The 19,737-nt window shown below is 42.3% G+C and overlaps 1 protein-coding gene across 2 annotated transcripts in view; it reads left to right on the top strand.

Moving 5' to 3' along the window:
- Nucleotides 1-19,737, top strand: part of SSPN (sarcospan) — a 144,239-nt gene that overhangs the window by 87,334 nt on the left and 37,168 nt on the right. Inside the window, exon 1 of one of the 2 annotated variants that reach the window (XM_019961429.2) lies at nucleotides 10,883-11,175. The exons of the other annotated variant lie outside the window; for it this stretch is intronic. Coding sequence (XP_019816988.2) covers nucleotides 10,900-11,175 — 276 coding nt within the window. The 5' untranslated portion in view covers nucleotides 10,883-10,899. Of the gene's footprint in view, nucleotides 1-10,882; nucleotides 11,176-19,737 lie in introns of those variants that run through there. 2 annotated transcript variants of the gene reach the window in all.

Raw genomic sequence — 19,737 nt, 5'->3', positions numbered from 1 at the left:
TTAATATTCACATTTCGTAGATAGGAAATCGAGGCCTAGAGAGGTGAAGGAACGCAGCTGGTAAGAATTAGAGCCTCAGTTGGAACTCAGGCTGTCTGAGTCCAGTGTTTGCACTCACTGCCACATAAATATGAGAGAGAATTCAAAGAGGAATAGTAGGGGGAAAAGAACAGACTACAAAGGTTTGTCTTAGGGCCAAAAATGTCTTTAGAGAGAGTGATGACTGCGTATAGAACCAAATGCAGGGAGTTGTAAAGTCTATGGAACTCTGCATATTATAAAAATGAGAAAGGATGTCAGTCTGGCTTAAAGTCAGACAGTGACTCAGTTACTCTAAAGAGGAAGATTAGCAGTCAAAGTGAAAATCATATGGTTTGTTTATAACACATAGGATATTTAAAATGACTTCATGGTGTTTTTAATGTTATTATTTCGAAAACCTGATTAGAATTCAACCAAACTGTCTTGGTTGAGTTATTCTTAAAGACAACTCTTAAAAGAAAAAGAAAAATGGACAAAATATGCGGTTCAAGGATTTTAAAGATATATTTTATATATATAAAATATCTGAATCAAGATGAATCTTATGTGTAAATTGTATGACTATTTAGGATCTATAAATATTTATTAAAACCATACAGTATTCTTGGCACTGAGCTGGGTACTGTGGAAACAATAGAGACTAAAAACCAAGATATCTGCCCACACCATGTTTATGGTACAGACTCTACACCACTTCTGTTCTTACTACCCTGGGACTTGGTAGGAATATCTATGCACAAAGCACTTATGATCTTGTGATTTATAACAAAAGATATATATTTTGTCTTCATCACTGTTTCTGGCACAGAGCTCCTAAAATCCCTGGAATTTCCTAAGTGAAAAAGCTACAAAGTTGTGTTCTGTTATGTTAATGAGATGACTTTTGGAACACACCTAAAGGTGTGGGCTGGTTACCAGGAGAACCAGTCACATGATTCAGTTCAGTTCAGTTCAGTTCAGTTGCTAAGTCCTGTCTGACTCTCTGCGACCCCATGGACTGCAGCACACCTGCAGGCCTCCCTGTCCATCACCAACTCCTGGAGCTTACTCAAACTCATGTCCATTGAATTGGTGATGCCATCCAATCATCTCATCCTCTATTGTCCCCTTCTCCTCCCACCTTCAATATTTCCCAGCATCAGGGTCTTTTCAAATGAGTCAGTTCTTTGCATCAGGTGGCCAAAGGATTGGAGTTTCAGTTTCAGCATTAGTCCTTCCAATGAATATTCAGGACTGATTTCCTTTAGGATGGATTTGTTGGATCTCGTTGCAGTCCAAGGGACTCTCAGGAGTCTTATCCAACACCACAGTTCAAAAGCATCAATTCTTTGACACTCGTCTTTCTTTATAGTCCAACTCTCCCATCCATACATGACTATTGGTAAAACCATAGCTTTGACTAGATGGACCTTTGTTGGTAAAGTAATGTCTCTGCTTTTTAATATGCTGTCTAGGTTGGTCATAAGTTTCCTTCCAATGAGCAAACATCTTTGAATTTCATGGCTGCAATCACCATCTGCAGTGATTTTGGAGCCCTCAAAAATGAAGCCTCTCACTGTTTCCATTGTTTCCCCATCTATTTGCCATGAAGTGATGGAACCAGATGCCATGATCTTAGTTTTCTGAATGTTGAGCTTTAAGCCAACTTTTTCACTCTCATCTTTCACTTTCATCAAGAGGCTTTTTAGTTCCTCTTCACTGTCTGCCATAAGGGTTGTGTCATCTGCATATCAGAGGTTATTGATATTTCTCCCAGCAATCTTGATTCCTGCTTGTGTTTCATCCAACCCAGCATTTCGCATGATGTACTCTGCATATAAGTTAAACAAGCAGAGTGACAATATACAGCTTGGACATATTCCTTTCCAAATTTGGAACCAGTCTGTTGTTCCATGTCCAGTTCTAACTGTTGCTTCTTGACCTGCATACAGATTTCTCAAGTGGCAGATCAAGTGGTCTGGTATTCCCATCTCTTTCAGAATTTTCCACAGTTTGTTGTGATCTACACAGTCAAAGGCTTTGGCATAGTCAGCAAAACAGAAGTAGATGTTTTTCTGGAACTCTTTTGCTTTTTTGATGATCCAATGGATGTTAGCAATTTGATCTCTGGTTCCTCTGCCTTTTCTAAACCCAGCTTGAACATCTGGAAGTTCACTGTTCACTTATTGCTGAAGCCTGGCTTGGAGAATTTTGAGGATTACTTTGCTAGCGTGAGATAAGTGCAATTTTGCCATAGTTTGAACATATTTGGCATTGCGTTTCTTTGGGATTGGAATGAAAACTGACCTTTTCCAGTCCTGTGGCCACTGCTGAGTTTCCCAAATTTGCTGACATATTCAGTGCAGCACTTTCACAGCATCAGCTTTCACAGCCATGTGATTAGAGGGTTGGAATTCTCAGTCCCAATCCCAAGATCCCCAGGGAAGATGGCCCTGCCCCCTCCACCACCCCCTCCCACCATGGAGGTTGAACCAATCAACAATGTGCTTAGTCACTCAGTCTTGTCTGACTCTTTGCATCCCCATGGACTATAGCCCACCAGGCTCCTCTGTCCATGGGTATTCTTCAGGCAAGAATACTGGAGTGGGTTGCCATGCCCTCCTCCAGGGACTCCCCAATCCAGGAATCAAACCCAGGTATCCCACATCGCAGGAGGATTCTATGCTGTCTGAGCCACCAGCCACTGATTTAATCAATCAGGCCTATGTCTCTGGGGCTTTCCTGGTGGAAGACTCCATAAAAAATCAAACAGAAAAGAAAAGAATTGGGAGAGCTTCCAGGTTGGTGAACCAGAACACTTCCATGTGCCACACTGAATGGCCCCAACTCCAGGTGGACAGAAGCTCCTTTGTTAGGAACCTGACGCTGTATCTCTTCATCTGGTTATTGATTTGTGTCTGTTAATATCCTTTGTAATAAACAGGCAATTTAGTGAGTAAACTCGTTTCCTGAGTTCTAAATTCATGGACCCCAAGGAAGGAGTTGTGGAAACCTCTGATTTATCATCAGTGGGTCAGGAGTACAGATTACTCCATTTGCATATGAAGTGGGGGCAGTCTTGTGGGACCACCCTAACCTGTAGACTCTGATGGTGTACCTGGGTAGACAGTATCAGAACTGAGTTGAATTGTGGGACAGCCAACTGGTATTGGAGAACTGCTTGGTGGGAAAACTCACACAGTAGAATTGAGAGCATAGCCCTAAATATATATGTTTAACATATATGTGAGCATATTTAACATATATGTTAGCACACATTTGCCTTTTCCCATGCATGACTGCCTGTGTGTGCAATGTATTAATGCCATTTCTCAATAGAAACAATAAAAATCCATCACGATATATACAGTAATTTTGTTCAATTTTTTTGTGTACCAATCAAATCTCAATAAAGCTGAAAAAAATTCCACGTCATTGAGCTACAATATAAGTGGCAAGAGCAGTGGAGTTGGTGCTTAGGACTTGTAGCCTTCAAAGGGGATAGCAAGAGTTGGGGGAGATAAATTAGGAGTTTGGGATTAACATATACACACTGTGCTGTGTTTAGTTGCTCAGTCATGTCCAACTCTTTGCGATCCCATGGACTGTATCCTGCCAGACTCCCCTGTCCATGGGGATTCTCTAGGCAAGAATACTGGAGTGGGTTGCCATGCACTCCTCCAGGGGATCTTCCTGACCTAAGGATCAAACCCAGGTCACCCTCATTGCAGGTAGATTCTTTACCATCTGAGACACCAGGGACACCCAAGAATACTGGAGTGGGTAGTCTATCCTTTCTCCAGGGGAACTTCCTGTCCCAGGGATCGAACTGGGGTCTCACAAATTGCAGGAGGATTCTTTACCAGCTGAGCTATCTGGGAAGTGTATATCTATAAATACACTACTATATATAAAACAGACAAACAGCAAGGACCTACTCTATAGCACAGGGAACTATATTCAATATCCTGTAATAATCTTTAATGGAAAAGAATCTGCAAAAATACTGTATATGTATGAATCACTTTGCTGCACACCTGAAACTAACACAACATTGTAAACATTGTAATTATAATTTTTAAGAATGGTTTAAAAAGTGTAGCCTTGAACAAGTCACTAAACCCCTGAAGAAATTTCAACTTCATAGGGTTTTGGTTAGATTTAGAGTAATCATTTGAGTACTTTGCAACCTATAAAATATATGTAAGTATGTGTGTGTATATATCTATATATGTATATACATCCCAGACATCATTATTATTGTACTTTATAGAAAACGATGGGTTTTGTTCTTTCAGAGGAATATTTCAGAAAATAATGTAGTTTCATTAGAACTTATCCATGAGATACAGCAGTAAAATGTGCTATGGGATGGCTTTGGAAGTAGAATTGCTCTGTATCATTTAGAAGAATATTGAGACTACATTCATTGTCTGAATATTCTAGACAAGGCCAGAAGATAGAAATTCCATCAACCGCCTTCCTCCCACACCTGCTCACTAACCTGTGTTTTATCTAATCTTACATTCTTTCCTTCTATCTCAGCCTGTGAAGGGACTTTCCTTTTGACTAATTCTCCCACCTCAAGGAACTTATCTGATCAATTGTCGATAAAAAGAGAGGCAGACTTTTCCTCAACTTTAAATTATCCCCTTTGCTACAGCTTTTCCTCTTTCTTCCCCTTCACATGTATGTGTTAAGTCGCTTCAGTCGTATCTGACTCTTTGCGGCCCTATGGACTGTCCATCGGATTCTCCAGGCAAGAATATGGGTTGCCATGTCCTCCTCCAGATCTGTCTGACCCAGGGATTGAACTCACCTCTCTTATGTCCCCTGCATTGGCAGACTGGTTCTTTACCACTAGCACCATCTGGAAAGCCCACATACATACATCCCCTCTCTTTTGGATTTCCTTCCCATTTAGGTCACCACAGAGCACTGAGTAGAGGTCCCTGTGCTATACAGTGGGTTCTCATTATTAATACTCTAATTCTTTACTGCTGTTTCTTTGAATAGACAGATCTTAATTCTTTTCCCCTTATATGTGATCTGGATTGAATGAATCCCTTTTAAAGAAGAGAAAGTGGCTTGATTGTTGCTAAGTGACTTCTGAGGCTGCGCCATAAAAAGGATAGCTTTTGTCTTGTTCTTTCAATCTCTGAATCTCTTGTTCTTGTTGAAGTCAGCCACCATGTTTTGAGGACACTCAACCAACCCCGTGGAATGGCCAATGCAGGGAGAGGCCTCATGGAAAGGAGCCAACCTGTAGCCAGATGAAGGAGCCACCTGGAAAATAAGTCTTTCTGCCTCAGTCAATACTTCCAATAGTTTCAGGCCCCAGTCTTTAAGTCTTTCAGCTGAGATCCCAGAAAATGTGAAAAACAAATGATCCCTGCTATACCCTATTTGAATATTTAACCCACAAGAACTACTGTTATTCCAAACTAGTAAGTTTTTAAGTTTTGAGTGATTTATTATACAGCAATAGAAGAATCAGAATGGCATGGGAAAAATGAATTTCGTAAGATAATTCAGATAAAAAAACCTTTACTTTTTCTATTGTTAATAACCAATGGATATACAGTCACTTCCCATATTTCTCTTATTACATTTCAAAAATTGAGATGTCATTACAAATAATAATATGCATAGATCTTAAGTGTTGTTCAGTGAGTTTTTCACAGTTGTTAACACCCATGTAACTACTACCCAAACCAGGATATAAAAGACTTCCAGCACCCCAGAGCATCCCCTCCTGTTCCCTTCTGGTCAATTCTCTCATCCCAACTCCACAAATACTTTTAAAATGCAATTATCATAGATTTTGCCTTTTTAATTTTTATATAAATGGAATTATGCTGTGTATAGTCTTCTCTGTCTAGTTTCTTTCACTCAACAAACTCTTAGTGAGATTCATTCAAGTCATCGCCTGTATCAGTGGTTCATTCCTTCTTATTAGCAAGTAGTATTCATGGTATGATTGCACCACAATTTGTCCATTCTTCTCCCTGTATTTCTTAATTACAATAAATAGTTACTTCTGCCTTATATGCAGTGGACACATCAAAATTGTATAGACAAAGATATTTACAAAATTACATATAGAATAATTTGGTATTATAAATAACATCATATAAAGAGGTGGAATACATTAGAAAAAAATTGATAGTTATCACTATCAATTCTCTAGAATAATAAAGTTATAAGACTCCTGTGTACCACAGAGAGTACGCTGCATATATGATGTTTAACTTGAGAACACAAATTGCCATGCAAAGATCATAAATGGGTCGATTCTTTAGAGAAAAATTGAGCCAGAAGATATCATTAGAATTACTGATATCTAAATAAAGAAAACACAAAAAATTAGATTTTATTTGTTGTGTGCACACACACATCGGCAATATCTCGTGTCATTTTAGATAAGACAGAGAAGTCAACGGTGCTTCGAATCATAAATGGGCTCTCAATTGTTCTCTGTAGAATATCTGCTGCTGCTGCTGCTGCTAAGTCACTTCAGTCGTGTCCGACTCTGTGTGACCCCATAGACGGCAGCCCACCAGGCTCCCCCGTCCCTGGGATTCTCCAGGCAAGAACATTGGAGTGGGTTGCCATTTCCTTCTCCAATGCATGAAAGTGAAAAGTGAAAGTGAAGTCGCTCAGTCGTGTCCGACCCTCAGCAATCCCATGGACTGCAGCCTACCAGGCTCCTCCATCCATGGGATTTTCCAGGCAGGTGTACTGGAGTGGGGTGCCATTGCCTTCTCTGGTAGAATATCTGATACTTCTTTAAATCAAATCTAATTGAACATTTAAAATAGAGTTCATTATATACTAAAGAAACTTGACACAGATCTTGAAAATGTAATAAATTTCTCCTATGAAACCTTTTTGTTCTCGGTGAATCTAAGATCATTTTGATTTGGATTATTTCTAGTTGTATTAATATTTCCTAAGGACTTCCTATAATGACATTAGTTTTTTCCCCAGTTCTGAAATCCTGAAGCATAAATATGTCTAAATAATACTGAAATACAGCAAACAGAAATACTAAGCTTATTTTTGTTATTTTCCCCAGAGGATCAAAATAATCTCAAGCCTTATATTACCTACCCTCCTGCAATTTCTAATTTATAATCTCTGTCAGTTTTGAATAATGGAAGCAGCTAATAGAGTATCTGAAGACAATTTCTTTCTACTTTGCCTTTTTTCCCCAGTAATATAAATATCTGAAGAGGTTATTGCTTAACCTATAAAACAGAGACATTATAATTTATGAATACTAAAAAAATCCTGTTCATTTCTGTTAAACTATATGATGAACTGGAAATGGTGATTTTTCTCATGGGAAGGACACATTCAAGGAAGAGCTTTCTTGTTGTTGTCTTTAAAGACCCTTTGATCCCATTTTAGCCTTGATTGCTCTCTATAACTTTTGTCGCTGTTGTTTAGTCACTAAGTCATGACTCTTTGTAACCCTAAGGATTATACCCTGCCAGGCTACTCTGTCCATGGGATTTCCCAGGCAAGAATATTGGAGTGGGTTGCCATTGCCTTCTTTAGGGGATCTTCCTGACCCAGGGATCAAATCTATGTCTCCTGCACTGGAAGTGTGTTCTTTACTACTGAGCCACCAGGGAAGCCACTAACCTTCTGACAACTTTGCTCACCCTCTCCTTTGTTTCTACTACGTAACATCAATGAAGTGAAAATATCATCCTCATCACTACTCCCTTGTGGTATTGCCAAAGACCAGGCCCCCATTGGACACAGATTCAAGAATGTGGTTGAGAATCTGAGCAAGTGTAAGGCTCCCCACGCTACTGCCTCCTTCCTCCACTGGAAGCTGAAAACTGAAGTTGGCTGTTTTAATCAGACTAGAAGGATTGCAATTTATCTGGGCTGTTGTTCACCGCTACTTGTAACTTGTCTCAGCTAGGCAATTAAAAGTAAGCCTTCATTATAATAATTCATGTGCCACCGTAAGCCACACTAGTTCTGAAACTCAGAAGACCAACCTACAGGAATATCCTATTATTTTGTTTACCTATTCCAATTTAAGGTATTGAGGAAAAGGTTAAGAATATTCTTAGCTAACTGATAACCCAGCAGAATGGTCGGCAAATAAAGCTTGTATCTAGCTATAAGTCAGTAATAAAAATAAGGGTCTCAATCAACTCTCATATATATTATGGTGGTAGATCAACATATTTTTTATAATGTACTCAAATACTCTTAGGTTCAAGGCTAATAGTGAATTCTGTGATAGACAAAATACTACCTGTGATCATTCAAGGACTCCTGAGAGTCCCTTGGACAGCAAGGAGATCAAACAAGTCAATCTTCAGGGAAATCAACTCTGAATACTCAGTGGAAAGACTGATGCTGAAGCTGAGACTCCAGTATTTGGGTCATCTGATATGAACAGCTGACTCATTGGGAAAGTCCCTGATCCTGGGAAAGATTGAGGACAGAAGAGGGCCCATCAGAGGACAAGATGGCTGGATGGCATCACAGAAGCAACGAACTTGGGCAAACTTTGGGAGATGGTGAGGGAAAGAGAGGCCTAGCGTGCTGCAGTCCATGGGGTCGCAGAGAGTCAGACACAACTGGGCGACAAACAACAATGATCATTAAATTGTTTCACATCACAAATGATTTAAACAGTTCTCCCACTTGTTTGTTTACAGGAAATAATGAATAAAACAGATAATCTACAAGGGTTCATATTTGGTTCCCCTCACTTATCCCTAACTAGATGTTTCACTCAATAATCTGGTTAGTGAATAACTCCGATACTCAATTTTTTCATTGTTAAAAGAAGAAACTGTAATTACAAGGTGTTTGTAAGGAGTACTGGTCAGGAAAAAAAGTAGCCTGAAAAATCCCATGGACGGAGGACCCTGGTGGGCTGCTGTCTATGCGGTCGCATGAAGTCGGACACGACTGAGCGACTTCCCTTTCACTTTTCACTTTCATGCATTGGAGAAGGAAATGGCAACCCACTCCAGTGTTCTTGCCTGGAGAGTGCCAGGGACGGGGGAGCCTGGTGGGCTGCCGTCTCTGGGGTCGCACGGAGTCGGACACGACTGAAGTGACTTAGCAGCAACTGGTAGCTGGATCATCCCTAAGAACAAATAATTAATTCCAGGTAGTTAGTTCCCTGAAAATGTTTTCTAGGTTTATGTAGAAAAACTTGGTCTTTGGGGTTATTCTCAATCAGGCACAAGTCACGTGGGTACCTTGGTGTAGCAAGAGCTTTCATTTGTTCTCATTAAAAATCCTAATGGCATAAGGGACCCAGAGCTGACACTGCTCCTCTTGTGAGAGTGAGTGCTGCTTCTATGGCTTCTAGGTGGAGCACTGGGATGTGCAGTTTGGTTTCTGCTTTTTAAGTTACTGCATTTGTTCCATGGACCGTATCTTTCTCACTGATCCAGAAGGACTCCCGTGTCCCTAAGTCGAGTCCAACTCTTTGTGACCCCAGGGACTGAAGCCCCTCAGGCTCCTCTGTCCATGGCATTTTCCAGGCAAGAATACTGGAGTGGGTTGCCATCTCCTCCTCCAGGGGATCTGCTAGACCGAGGGACTGAACCCACGTCTCCTGCATTGCCACGTAGCACTGAGCAGTCTGGGAAGCCTGATCCAGAAAGAAGGTATAAGGAAAACATTGCAGTTCATAAAATAAGAATATATTTAATACCGTCAAAGGTGCCCAAGGAAAAGCTGATGACAATTAGTTTCTATTTGGAGACAAAGCAAGGAGTTAAGATTTTTCTTTAAATTAGCTGATAGCAAACAATCTAGGAGGAGCCTTTATCCTAGCATCCTGGCAACATCACTTAGTTTTTAATAAAGCTCTCTGAACGCTAAAATGACCATACCAAAGTAGATATAAATACTTCAAAGTGATGGGATCATTTCTTAGTGGTTTTACTGAAGTTTGCTCTAAGTGCTACTGAGGAGAGCTATGTGGGAATAAGAATAATTGGTTTTATTGATTTGTTTGGTGACTTAAGGCAGGGACCAAATCTACCTTGAGCATCCTTCTTTTCTAGCACACTGTAGGTGAGTTAAACATATCTCAAATATGGACAGAGTTATTAAATCCTCAGCTTTCAAGGTGTATAATAATCCCCCTAGGCACCGTTGTGGAGATTGGCAAAGACTGGCTGGGGACTTTGCATAAACGATTAAAGGAGCTTTTAAAAACAAATACACGTGAGAGAATTCCCAATTAGCCGAGAATCTCTATAAACAGTCATTTCAAAAGCAAATACCTCAGTGGGAAAAACTTCTTGATTTGTCAGCTGGATCGCAGAACTTTAAAAAGAAAGAGCCCAGGCCTTGGTTGGAAAATAAGGAACAATTTAACTTCTGGAAAGGATTTCACAGCTTGGAGCCTAGTAACGCCTCTTTTGGATTAAATTGTCTACTAATTAAACTCAAGTGATTTAAACATTCGTCACCTTGCATTGCACCTCTCAGAAAACAAAAACAAAAACACAAGCGAAAAAATCCTGGGCTTTGAAGTGGGGAAAACAGACACCAAACACAGACGCGCAGATGCACGCACACCCCCCACGTGCGCACACATACACACGCACGCGCGCGCACACGCAGTCTGTCCAAAGAGCGCGGGGTTTGGGAGGCGCCTGGCCACTCTGCAGGAGTCTGCGGGCGCTGCGTCCTGCCCGGCGCGTTGGCAGTTGGCGACCCCCCTCGACTCCCCCTCCGCCGCGGGCTCCCCGTGGCCTTCGGAGGCTCGGCCAGTCGCTCCAAATGTTTTCCATATTTGTTCAGCCTCCCTAACTCGCCGAGCCGGGCCGGCGCGACCCGCCCCGCGCCGCCCCCGCCGCTGCCGCCCCCGCAGCCGCCATGGGCAGGGAGCGGCCCGGCCGCGGCGCGCGGAGCCAAGGGGGACCGCCAGCCGCCGACGCCGCGGGGCCCGACGACATGGGGCCGAAGAGGGGCGCGGGGGCCCCCAAGGAGAGCGGGGAGGAGGCCCGGAAGTGCTGCGGCTGCCGGTTCCCGCTGCTGCTCGCGCTGCTGCAGCTGGCGCTGGGCATCGCCGTGACCGTGGTGGGCTTCCTCATGGCCGGCATCAGCTCCTCCCTGCTAGTCAGAGACACTCCATTTTGGGCTGGGATCATTGTAAGCATCGAGTCTGTTTTGCCTGAGCGCGTTTGCCAGACAGGAATGCCACGCCGCATGGTCGAGTTACCACTAACCCACCTGCATGCGCCCTTCCCCGGCAACAAGCCTCTTAACTCGCGGCGGCTCAGTGACCGATGCCCGCCGGACCGGGTCTGCTCAGGCCTGGCGCGGCGGGGCTCGTGCCCTTGTCCTGCTTGCGGCTCCGAACGCCTCCGACACTCCTGACCCTCGGGCGCTGGAGCTGGGGAGGCGAGGCCCAGGCTGCTTATTCTGGTCACTTTGAACATTCTCAGTAACAACAGCAGATCCACTTCGGCTCTTTCCTTCTGCTAGCCCCACAGACCCCACCCTCCTCCTTCCAGGACTAGCAAAAAAGTGAATAAGTTCATCTTGTGAAAGCAAGTTAGGAAAAATCCTGTGCGTGGAGTGGCCCCATTGGGTAGAATTGATTTTATTTTTTAAATCGGAGGTTCCATTAGGAAGTTTTAGAAAACAGTGGTGGAAGGCAGGAAATGCGAATACAGCAAGCACAGCCTTAATCCACTGGAGTCTAAAGTGGGATAAACCCAGGGCGCTGGCCGAGGCGGGAGTCTATTTGGGACCCAGCTAATGGATGTACTGTTCCAAGCAGAACGCCGCTCAGCTGTTGTGTTTGTACACAGCATACTTAGCTTAATTAAACGTTTTCTCTGATACGAAAGGGGTGCCATTTATTGAGCACCTACTTGGGCCTGTCCTGCTAGAGGCCCTACATATTATTTCTAACCCTCACATCAGTCTTATGGGATAGTTCTTATCCTTCCATTTCTCAACTGAGAGAACCAAGGTTGGTAAATCAGCCAAGTTGATACCTTTTTGCTCCAGAATACATCTGCGCTTTCCTCACTAAGCCATGCCACTTCTACCTTTAGTTTGTAATTTTAATATTATATGATACTGCCTCGGAGTCACTAAAAATCCTTTCCACCTGCATCATTTCGTTTGGTCTATGGAACAACGCTTTGAGGTGGGAACTGTTATTTATCTGTGGACATGAGGAAACAGGCTAAGAGAAGTTAAATGACGTTCTCAAAGTCCAGAGGTGAGGCATGGGAGAGCCAGGAGGGACCAGGATCCACATTTCTGACTCCCAGTCTCACATGGCATCCTCACCGTAATTACTGACCAGAAGAACCATCACTCACAAAACAACTCTCAAAATAATTTTGTATCAGGGGCAGATGTTAAAAACACCTGATTAAATATGCATTGATGCAGATATTTTCTAATTAAGAGTATTTGAACTCTCAAATTCTTGCAGAGTAATTTAAAACTTTTAATTTGTGTACTAAGAAGTCCCATGAAATTATCATGATTGGAGTTTTCTAAATCAAGTGATTTTAAAAATAGCTTTTCACTAAGATATACTGGGTATTTTAGTCACTTCAGTGACTGTCAACAGACTCAGAGGGAAAATATGTCTGTTCTTTAAGGCTAGGCGAATTCATAGAAGAAAGGAATGAAACTTCTCATATGGTGGTGGTTTTGAATATTATTTGCAAATGTGTTTTCTATCCATTCTTTACTCCAACTTTAAAAAAGTCCAGTACCAAAAAAGCAGATTAGCTGGGGAAAAAATTGTCTTAATGTTCAAGACAGGAGCGTACAAACCTTGCAACTGAAATTTCATGAGCAGCTTGTAGGAGCATCCCATGTTCCTAGTTGCCCAGGAAGCTCCTTGGGTGTGTTGCAAAGAGTGTTATCTACAGCCAGTTCTGTTTTTTTTTTTTTCCAGTTTTCTAGGTTATGATCTGGGATCCACTTGGAGTTTTCTGGTAGTGATATTTGTGTGGTGATATCTGTAGTCTTCTCTTTCAACGGAGAGCGTATGCAGAGCAGAGCAGTTAGTGGAGTTGGCCTGAGACAAGTGAGGAGGGACCCTGAGGAGCCTGGTGAGGAAAAACTCAACCCAGCTGGAGGAAGGCTGCAGGCAACATGTCCCTGTTTCCCACAGACACCATGCTTGTTGTCACGCTGTCTGTGGTTGGTCCTGGGGCGCTCTTCCAAGTTTTCAGGGAAGAGAAAAGGCAGGGAGGCAGGATGGTAAAGTACAGAAGCAGAACTCTGCCTGGAGACGAACCTGGCCCCCCACCCCCACCTCCCGCTGTTATTCGCTGAGTAAGTCTAAGTGAATAACTCAGTGAAGGCAAGTTCCTTTAACTTCTCCAGGCTTCTGTGTCTTCATTGATGAAATCCAAATGTTAATAATAATTCCTACCTCTTAGGGTTGTCCTGAGGAATAGGTAAGTGAATACGTGTTCTTACACTTAGAGTCCTGACTTGGGGTACATGTTCAGTGAGTTTGTGCCTTTTATTAGCAAAGAGTGGAGCAGTCACTGGTAGCAGCACTGGCTAGCAGCAGTGGCTCTGTTTTATCTCTAATCATGAAGAACAGTCACTTTGGACTTGCTCCGTTTCCAAGACCAGTTTGAACCCTAAAGGAGGTATCAGCTCGGCCATCTCACCTTTCTCTGATCTCAGCCAAGTTACTGTTAGCAGTCTTAGCGGTATTAGTTGAGTCTAGTACTTTCTGAATGACACGACTGAGCGACTGAACTGAAAAACTGAAAAAACTTTCTGAATCTCTCTGGAGGTTTCTAAAAACTAACTTGGGGGGCGGGGTGGGGGGAAAGGGCCTCCTCAGGGTCATTTTTCCCTAGGGACAGGGAGTGATTCTGGCCTGGTATATCCGCCAAGGAATACTGGAAAGTTTGCCCTGTTGAGCAGACATGCTAGACCAAAGTACAGGTCAACATTCCCTGCGAATAGGGCAGAGTCAAACCTGCTTCTGGAATGTACGCTGAATTCAAGCAGGGCACCTAGACTGAGCACCGTCCTCATCCACAGCTTGACCTGCTTCACTCCTCTATTTCTGTTTGTATTGGTTGCCTCTGACCATGATACTTCCTTCTCTGTACAAGGCTTGCTATCCCATTCCTTTGGGATTTGGGTATCACCATTCCCGTGATAGAATCCAAGTATACAGATGAACTCACTTAAGCAACTTCTTCGTGACCAGTATCTGGGTGACTTGAGGAATGTGCAGTGAAATTCTAGTTATATAAAAAAAGGCATTGGTGTTCTCTGATCTGAGATTTATGTTGAGGAATTTTAGAAAAACAACTTATTTCTTACTTATTTCTCACTCTCCATCAGAGAGATGACTGAAGTCTTTTTACTTCAATTACAAAAGATTCTCATAAAGGAAAGAAAAAAAAGAATGGAGCCACTATGGAGGCTATGTAACCTGTAAGAGTGCCATTCTTCTCCTACATTTTTTTCTACATAGCTTGAGGGTTGCAAGTCACTTCACAGAGACAAAGCAAAGTCAACCAGGGTCTTTGAGGATGCATTTGGCTAGAGAAAGGGGATCCTAGGAAACACAAGTTTGCACAGCATTTTATTCTATTAATGGCTTGAGTAGCTGGGTTGAATAGGCATTCGAGTTTGTCGTCATTCCAGAATTATTCTTGATGAAAAGCTGTGTGTGGATTGAAGAAATCTGAGAACTTTGGGGCCTTTACTTCCATTTTACTTAATACAGTTTTGGTTTAGGTGAAGCATAACATGTTTGAATCTTTGCTTATTTTTCTTCACTCAGTAACATTTGTTGGGGATGTCTGCTCAGCTAGGTATTGGTTTAAAAATAATGAATCATATACTAGGAGGAGGTCTCCAGAGATCGTGATGGACATGTGGCCTTATCATATCTGACAGTAATGAATACTTCCGATTAAAAAATTTAGCCTACGCAAATATGTTTAAAGTCCACTTACCTTTCAAAGTATTTCACTTACAGTGATTTATTTGCTTTGGCATCTTTACTCTGAAGTCAATTTAAGAGCAATCTCTTGCTTCTCATCCCAATGGGAATGTTTAGTATTTGTTAGTCTCTTGGCCCTTGTAGGGAATATTCCCATGAAAAGTGGGAACTTATTTGCCTTACTGTGGTTTTAGTTTTCCTCACTCTTGCTCCGTTGCTAACATACCCCACCTCCTACCCCTGTCTAGCTGGAATAAAATCCCTGAGATATATACTACATGAATCACTTTAGAAAATTTAAGAAAAGGGCTTTTAGGGAAGAATGTTGTTTTTCTTTAATATCATTCATAAAACTTATTTATTGTAATAATTGAGAGTCTTGCTGCTGCTGCTCCGTCGCTTCAGTTGTGTCCGACTCTGTGCGACCCCATGGACGGCAGCCCACCAGGTTCCCTTGTCCCTGGGATTCTCAAGGCAAGAACACTGCAGTTGCCGTTTCCTACTCCAGGGGATCTTCCTGACCCAGGGATCGAACCCATGTCTCTTGTGTCTCCTACTTTGGCAGGTGGATTCTTTACCACTGTGCCACCTGGAAAGCCCTGCATAGACTTTGGGGATGATCAAATAAAAAGTAAAGCAGGTAATTCTCTTTAAGTCAATTAGGTGTCCATGGGGCCATTATGTATTCTGACACATGTTGGTATCCAATGTGTGTTGAATTGAACTGTATTCCATACTTATTATTAGAGTTTCTGTTTTAACTTGTATAAATCCACTTTAAACTATGGTTTGAAAAAACGACTTACAAATGTATTTTCCAAAATAGAGAATTTTAAGTTTATTGATAATGCTGAAAAACACTGAGAGGTAGTAATAAGGAGTGTGTTATTACTCCATTTTGGGCTCTTGCGTTTCAAAATTATTCAGAATATGTTAACTTAGCATTATTGAGATATTTTATTTCAGATTATAAGATGACTGCAGGATTTAAAAAAGAAACAAGAAGTCACATGATTTATTTTGTATTCTCCTAACTTGAATAAATTAGGACAAATTGGGATTGATGTGGCTGAATGGTAGATGTCAACATTTGCAACCTTACCTTTTTACAAAGAGAGCAGTGGTATAGGTTTTCCTAATATTTGGTCTAATAGTTTCATAGATTGCCATTATGATGTCTACTCTCAATTTGGTCTGAGGAAATGGATGTTTTCTAGATTTTTTCTTGCAATTAGCCTTGCCCATGACATTTCTATTAAGGGTGTTCTTTACCTGGGTCCACTTGCCTGTGTTGCACCCTGAGGGACTGCCACTGACATTAAAGGATACACACAACGGTATGTGGAGAGTTCAGTGTGCATGTCTCTGTGTTACTGTAGAATAAGGGTGGAATCCACTCATTAAACTTTAATTAGACACCATTTCGCTGCAAAGCATAGTTCACTTTTAGGACTTAGGTCCTGGCAAACCAGAGAAATGTTGCTCTAAAGAGCCCATCAAAATCCAAAGTTGGATGAGACCTTGTGATGACGTATTTAATCCTCTAGTTACTACTTGCTGTAAATATTCAAGTCTAGGTTTAATACAATGAGTTTATAAGCTAAAGGGGAACTTCTTATGGACGTTGGGAACGGTATTTGCAACTGTATAAAAGTGTATCTTAGAGGCATGTCCTCTTTCAAATGGTTTGGATGCTGCCTCGGATCTCTGTATGAGATAAAACTTGGCAGGAGTAACGTCAGAAGCCTGAACAAGGCAACTCGCTTGATCACCCTGATGGATTTTAAAATTGATATATGTGAACTTACACGTACAGCAATAACTGAAATACATTTTCCTTTCTGTCTCAGTCTGCTCCAGCACGGTGGGGTTCTGGTGAGGAGCTCTCTTCCTAGCTTGCAGATGGCCTCTTTCTCGCTATGTGCTCAGGTGGTCCTTCCTTGATGCATGTATGAAGAAAGAACAGGGGATCTTTCTCTTCCTCTTCTTCTAAGATCACCAGTCTTGTAGGATTAGGACCTCACCTTACAACTTCTTTTACCCTAATTACCTCCTAAAAGCCGTATCTCCAAATACAGTCACCTTGAGGATTAAGGCTTAAACACAGGAATTGGGTGGAGGGGGGCATAATTCAATCCATAACCCTTTCAGTGAGGAATATCCACTTGTACAGCCACCTCAGTGATTCATAAATGTGTTTTCTCATCTTTTTCATGAAGATCCCGTGGCTTTCATGGAACATCTAGAAGTTTGAGCTAGTAAGCTGACACTTGGCAATGCTGTGAGGTGGCATGACTGAGGTTCATGCCAGTAGTGAAATATATGGAGGAAGGTATTTTCAGGGCATTGTACTAATTGTGTGTGTCAAATTTCAGAAAAAATAAAATCAAGTAGATTAAGGTGGTACATACAATTCTAAGAGTAGCTTAGGCATTTCATTTGTCCCCTCAGTTTTTTAAAGCTTAGTACTCACTGTTTAGTAAATCTCTAACTTTTCTTATTGCTCCAAGAGTGAGTCACTGTCAGAATCTAGCTACATGACACCCTGGCTTCTGAGGCAAGGAAATGAGGATGGTAGACTGAGCTTGGCCTTAGGGGTATGCTCAGATTTTCAGCAATTGAATGAGCCCTCTGGCCTCTGGGAGCAGTGATCTCAGGCTTGGTCTTTCTAGAATTCAGGGAAGTCAGCTCTCTTCCCTGAATAATATACAGCTGATGCTTTTTAATATGTGGCTGATTATTTCTTTATAATAATGCAGCTGATGCTTTTATTTTATGATGATGATTTTGAAAATTAGGTGAACAGTCTTTGTTTTGTGGAATGGGTCAAAATAAAGCCTGAGGGGTGCTCCCACCTGGGGGCTCATGCTGTCACAGCCTCCAGCCGGAAGCCCCTGGTGGATCCCCGCTTTGGTCTGCCATCAGGGTTTCTCCCCGGTTGCCCGGTGGCTCAGTGCTTAAGAATCCACCTGTAATCCGGGAAACACAAGAAATGTGAGTTCGATCCCTGGGTAGGGAAGATCCCCTGGAGGAGGGCGTGGCAACTCTCTCCAGTAGTCTTACCTGGAGAATCCCATGGACAGAGGAGCCTGGCGGGCTGCAGTCCTTAGGGTCTCAAAGAGTTGCACAAGACTGAAGCGACTGAGCACTCATGCACAGGGCTTCTCATCTGATCCTGTTTGTCCAGCTTAGAAATCCTGAACTGTGCTGCATAAGCCCCAACCATCCCAGAGAGAAAGACTAGAGGAGTGACTGAAACCATCTGATACGCCGCCTTTTGGTCCAATCCCAGTCCAAAACGAGTAGTAAACAAAGGCAGGGCCATGGTTCCAGAGACATCCTGGAATGTCGCTGGTTTGATTTTTGAGCTTATTTAAAGTCGATGCTCTCTGATCTAAGGTTGCTAGAGTCACATCCACAGCCTAACACAGTCATGAATCTGAGTGTTGCAGTGCTGTCTTTCCTGCGCTCTGACATGAGGCCGGTAAGTGGCTGTTAGAAAGCAAATGGTTTGTTCACAGATCGCATTCCCACATTCTGCTGAAGAAGCTCGCTGGGCCTGCTTCTGTTGTTGCAGAAATGAGCAACTTCTCCCCGGCTGGGAGAGGCTGTGGAAACCTCAAGGAGGCTCTTTTAGCGGCATCCCACTCAACTGTTGTTTTCAAAGTGTTTAATTCGGCATTCTCTGTAACGAGCCATTAAAATCCCTTTAAGATAGATTGTTATCAAGGCCTCTCTCTTGTGTAGAAGATAATGACAGATGACAAGAAAAAAAGAAGGAATCGCTAATATGTTAACTAGACCCTGACTAAGGAATGGATTTTTGCTTTATTACTAAGGAAAAAAATAACACTTACCAGCTTCCTTCTAAAATATCAGGTGTGGCACACATATCAGGCTTTTAGCCATGCCATTTAGCTGTGCCAGGAAAAGTATGAGGGAGGCATTTTCTAAGATAAGGGAAATAGCATTTCAGCCTGTAGGGAGAAGAACACAGGAAGAACATCCCTTCTGTCTCAGTAGAGGGGTGCAGTTTCAGAGGCAGTGAAAGGGCAAGCTAGGTCTCTGGAAGGTGGACACTTCATAATTGAAGCAGAATAACTTCTCCGTGACTGCCTACAAATGAAAGGCAGAATTTGACCGTTTTAGTATACATGTTCCACATTCGGGGAGTTTATGCATGTCTGTCGTGCGCCTGGCTACTCAGGTGCTGAAACAGATGGGTCAAACCGCTCCGGCTGGCTTTGTCACGTAACCTTTCATGAATAAGTTGTCTGGGATGCCTACGATGAGAGGGTTTCAGAGTTAAGGGCCCTGAGACCAAGCAAAAAAATTTTAAATGAACATAAGGTAACTGTAACTATTGTGTTCGAGAACCCTTGGTAAACAATTCTCATTCAGTGACTGAATCTAGTGCGTCACAAATTTTTCCACCTGGAGACCTCCCTGAAGGCTCGCTCCCCCTTCTCCCTGTCCTCACACACACATCACAAAAAGCTCAGTGTCTTGCTAACCCATGTTGCCGTGGAAGGAAAGAGAGGAAATGCGGGAGAGGCTACAGGCTGCCTGGGGACACTGACCTCTTCATGATGAAGAGGACAAAGCACATTTTAAAGAAATAATGTTACTATATATTACTTGGCGTTCCATTATATCCTGTTTTGTTGTTGTTGTGGTAAAAATTGCTCTTCATTAGAAAAGCCACCTGATAATGTTTTTTTAAAGGCTGTACAGGATGGTTCTCTCATTTACGCTTC

Source organism: Bos indicus, chromosome 5 (assembly GCF_029378745.1).
Source record: "Bos indicus isolate NIAB-ARS_2022 breed Sahiwal x Tharparkar chromosome 5, NIAB-ARS_B.indTharparkar_mat_pri_1.0, whole genome shotgun sequence".
Lineage (NCBI taxonomy): Eukaryota > Metazoa > Chordata > Mammalia > Artiodactyla > Bovidae > Bos > Bos indicus.
Note: the sequence above shows the minus strand (reverse complement) of the source record. Positions and strands in the feature narration are given on the sequence as shown.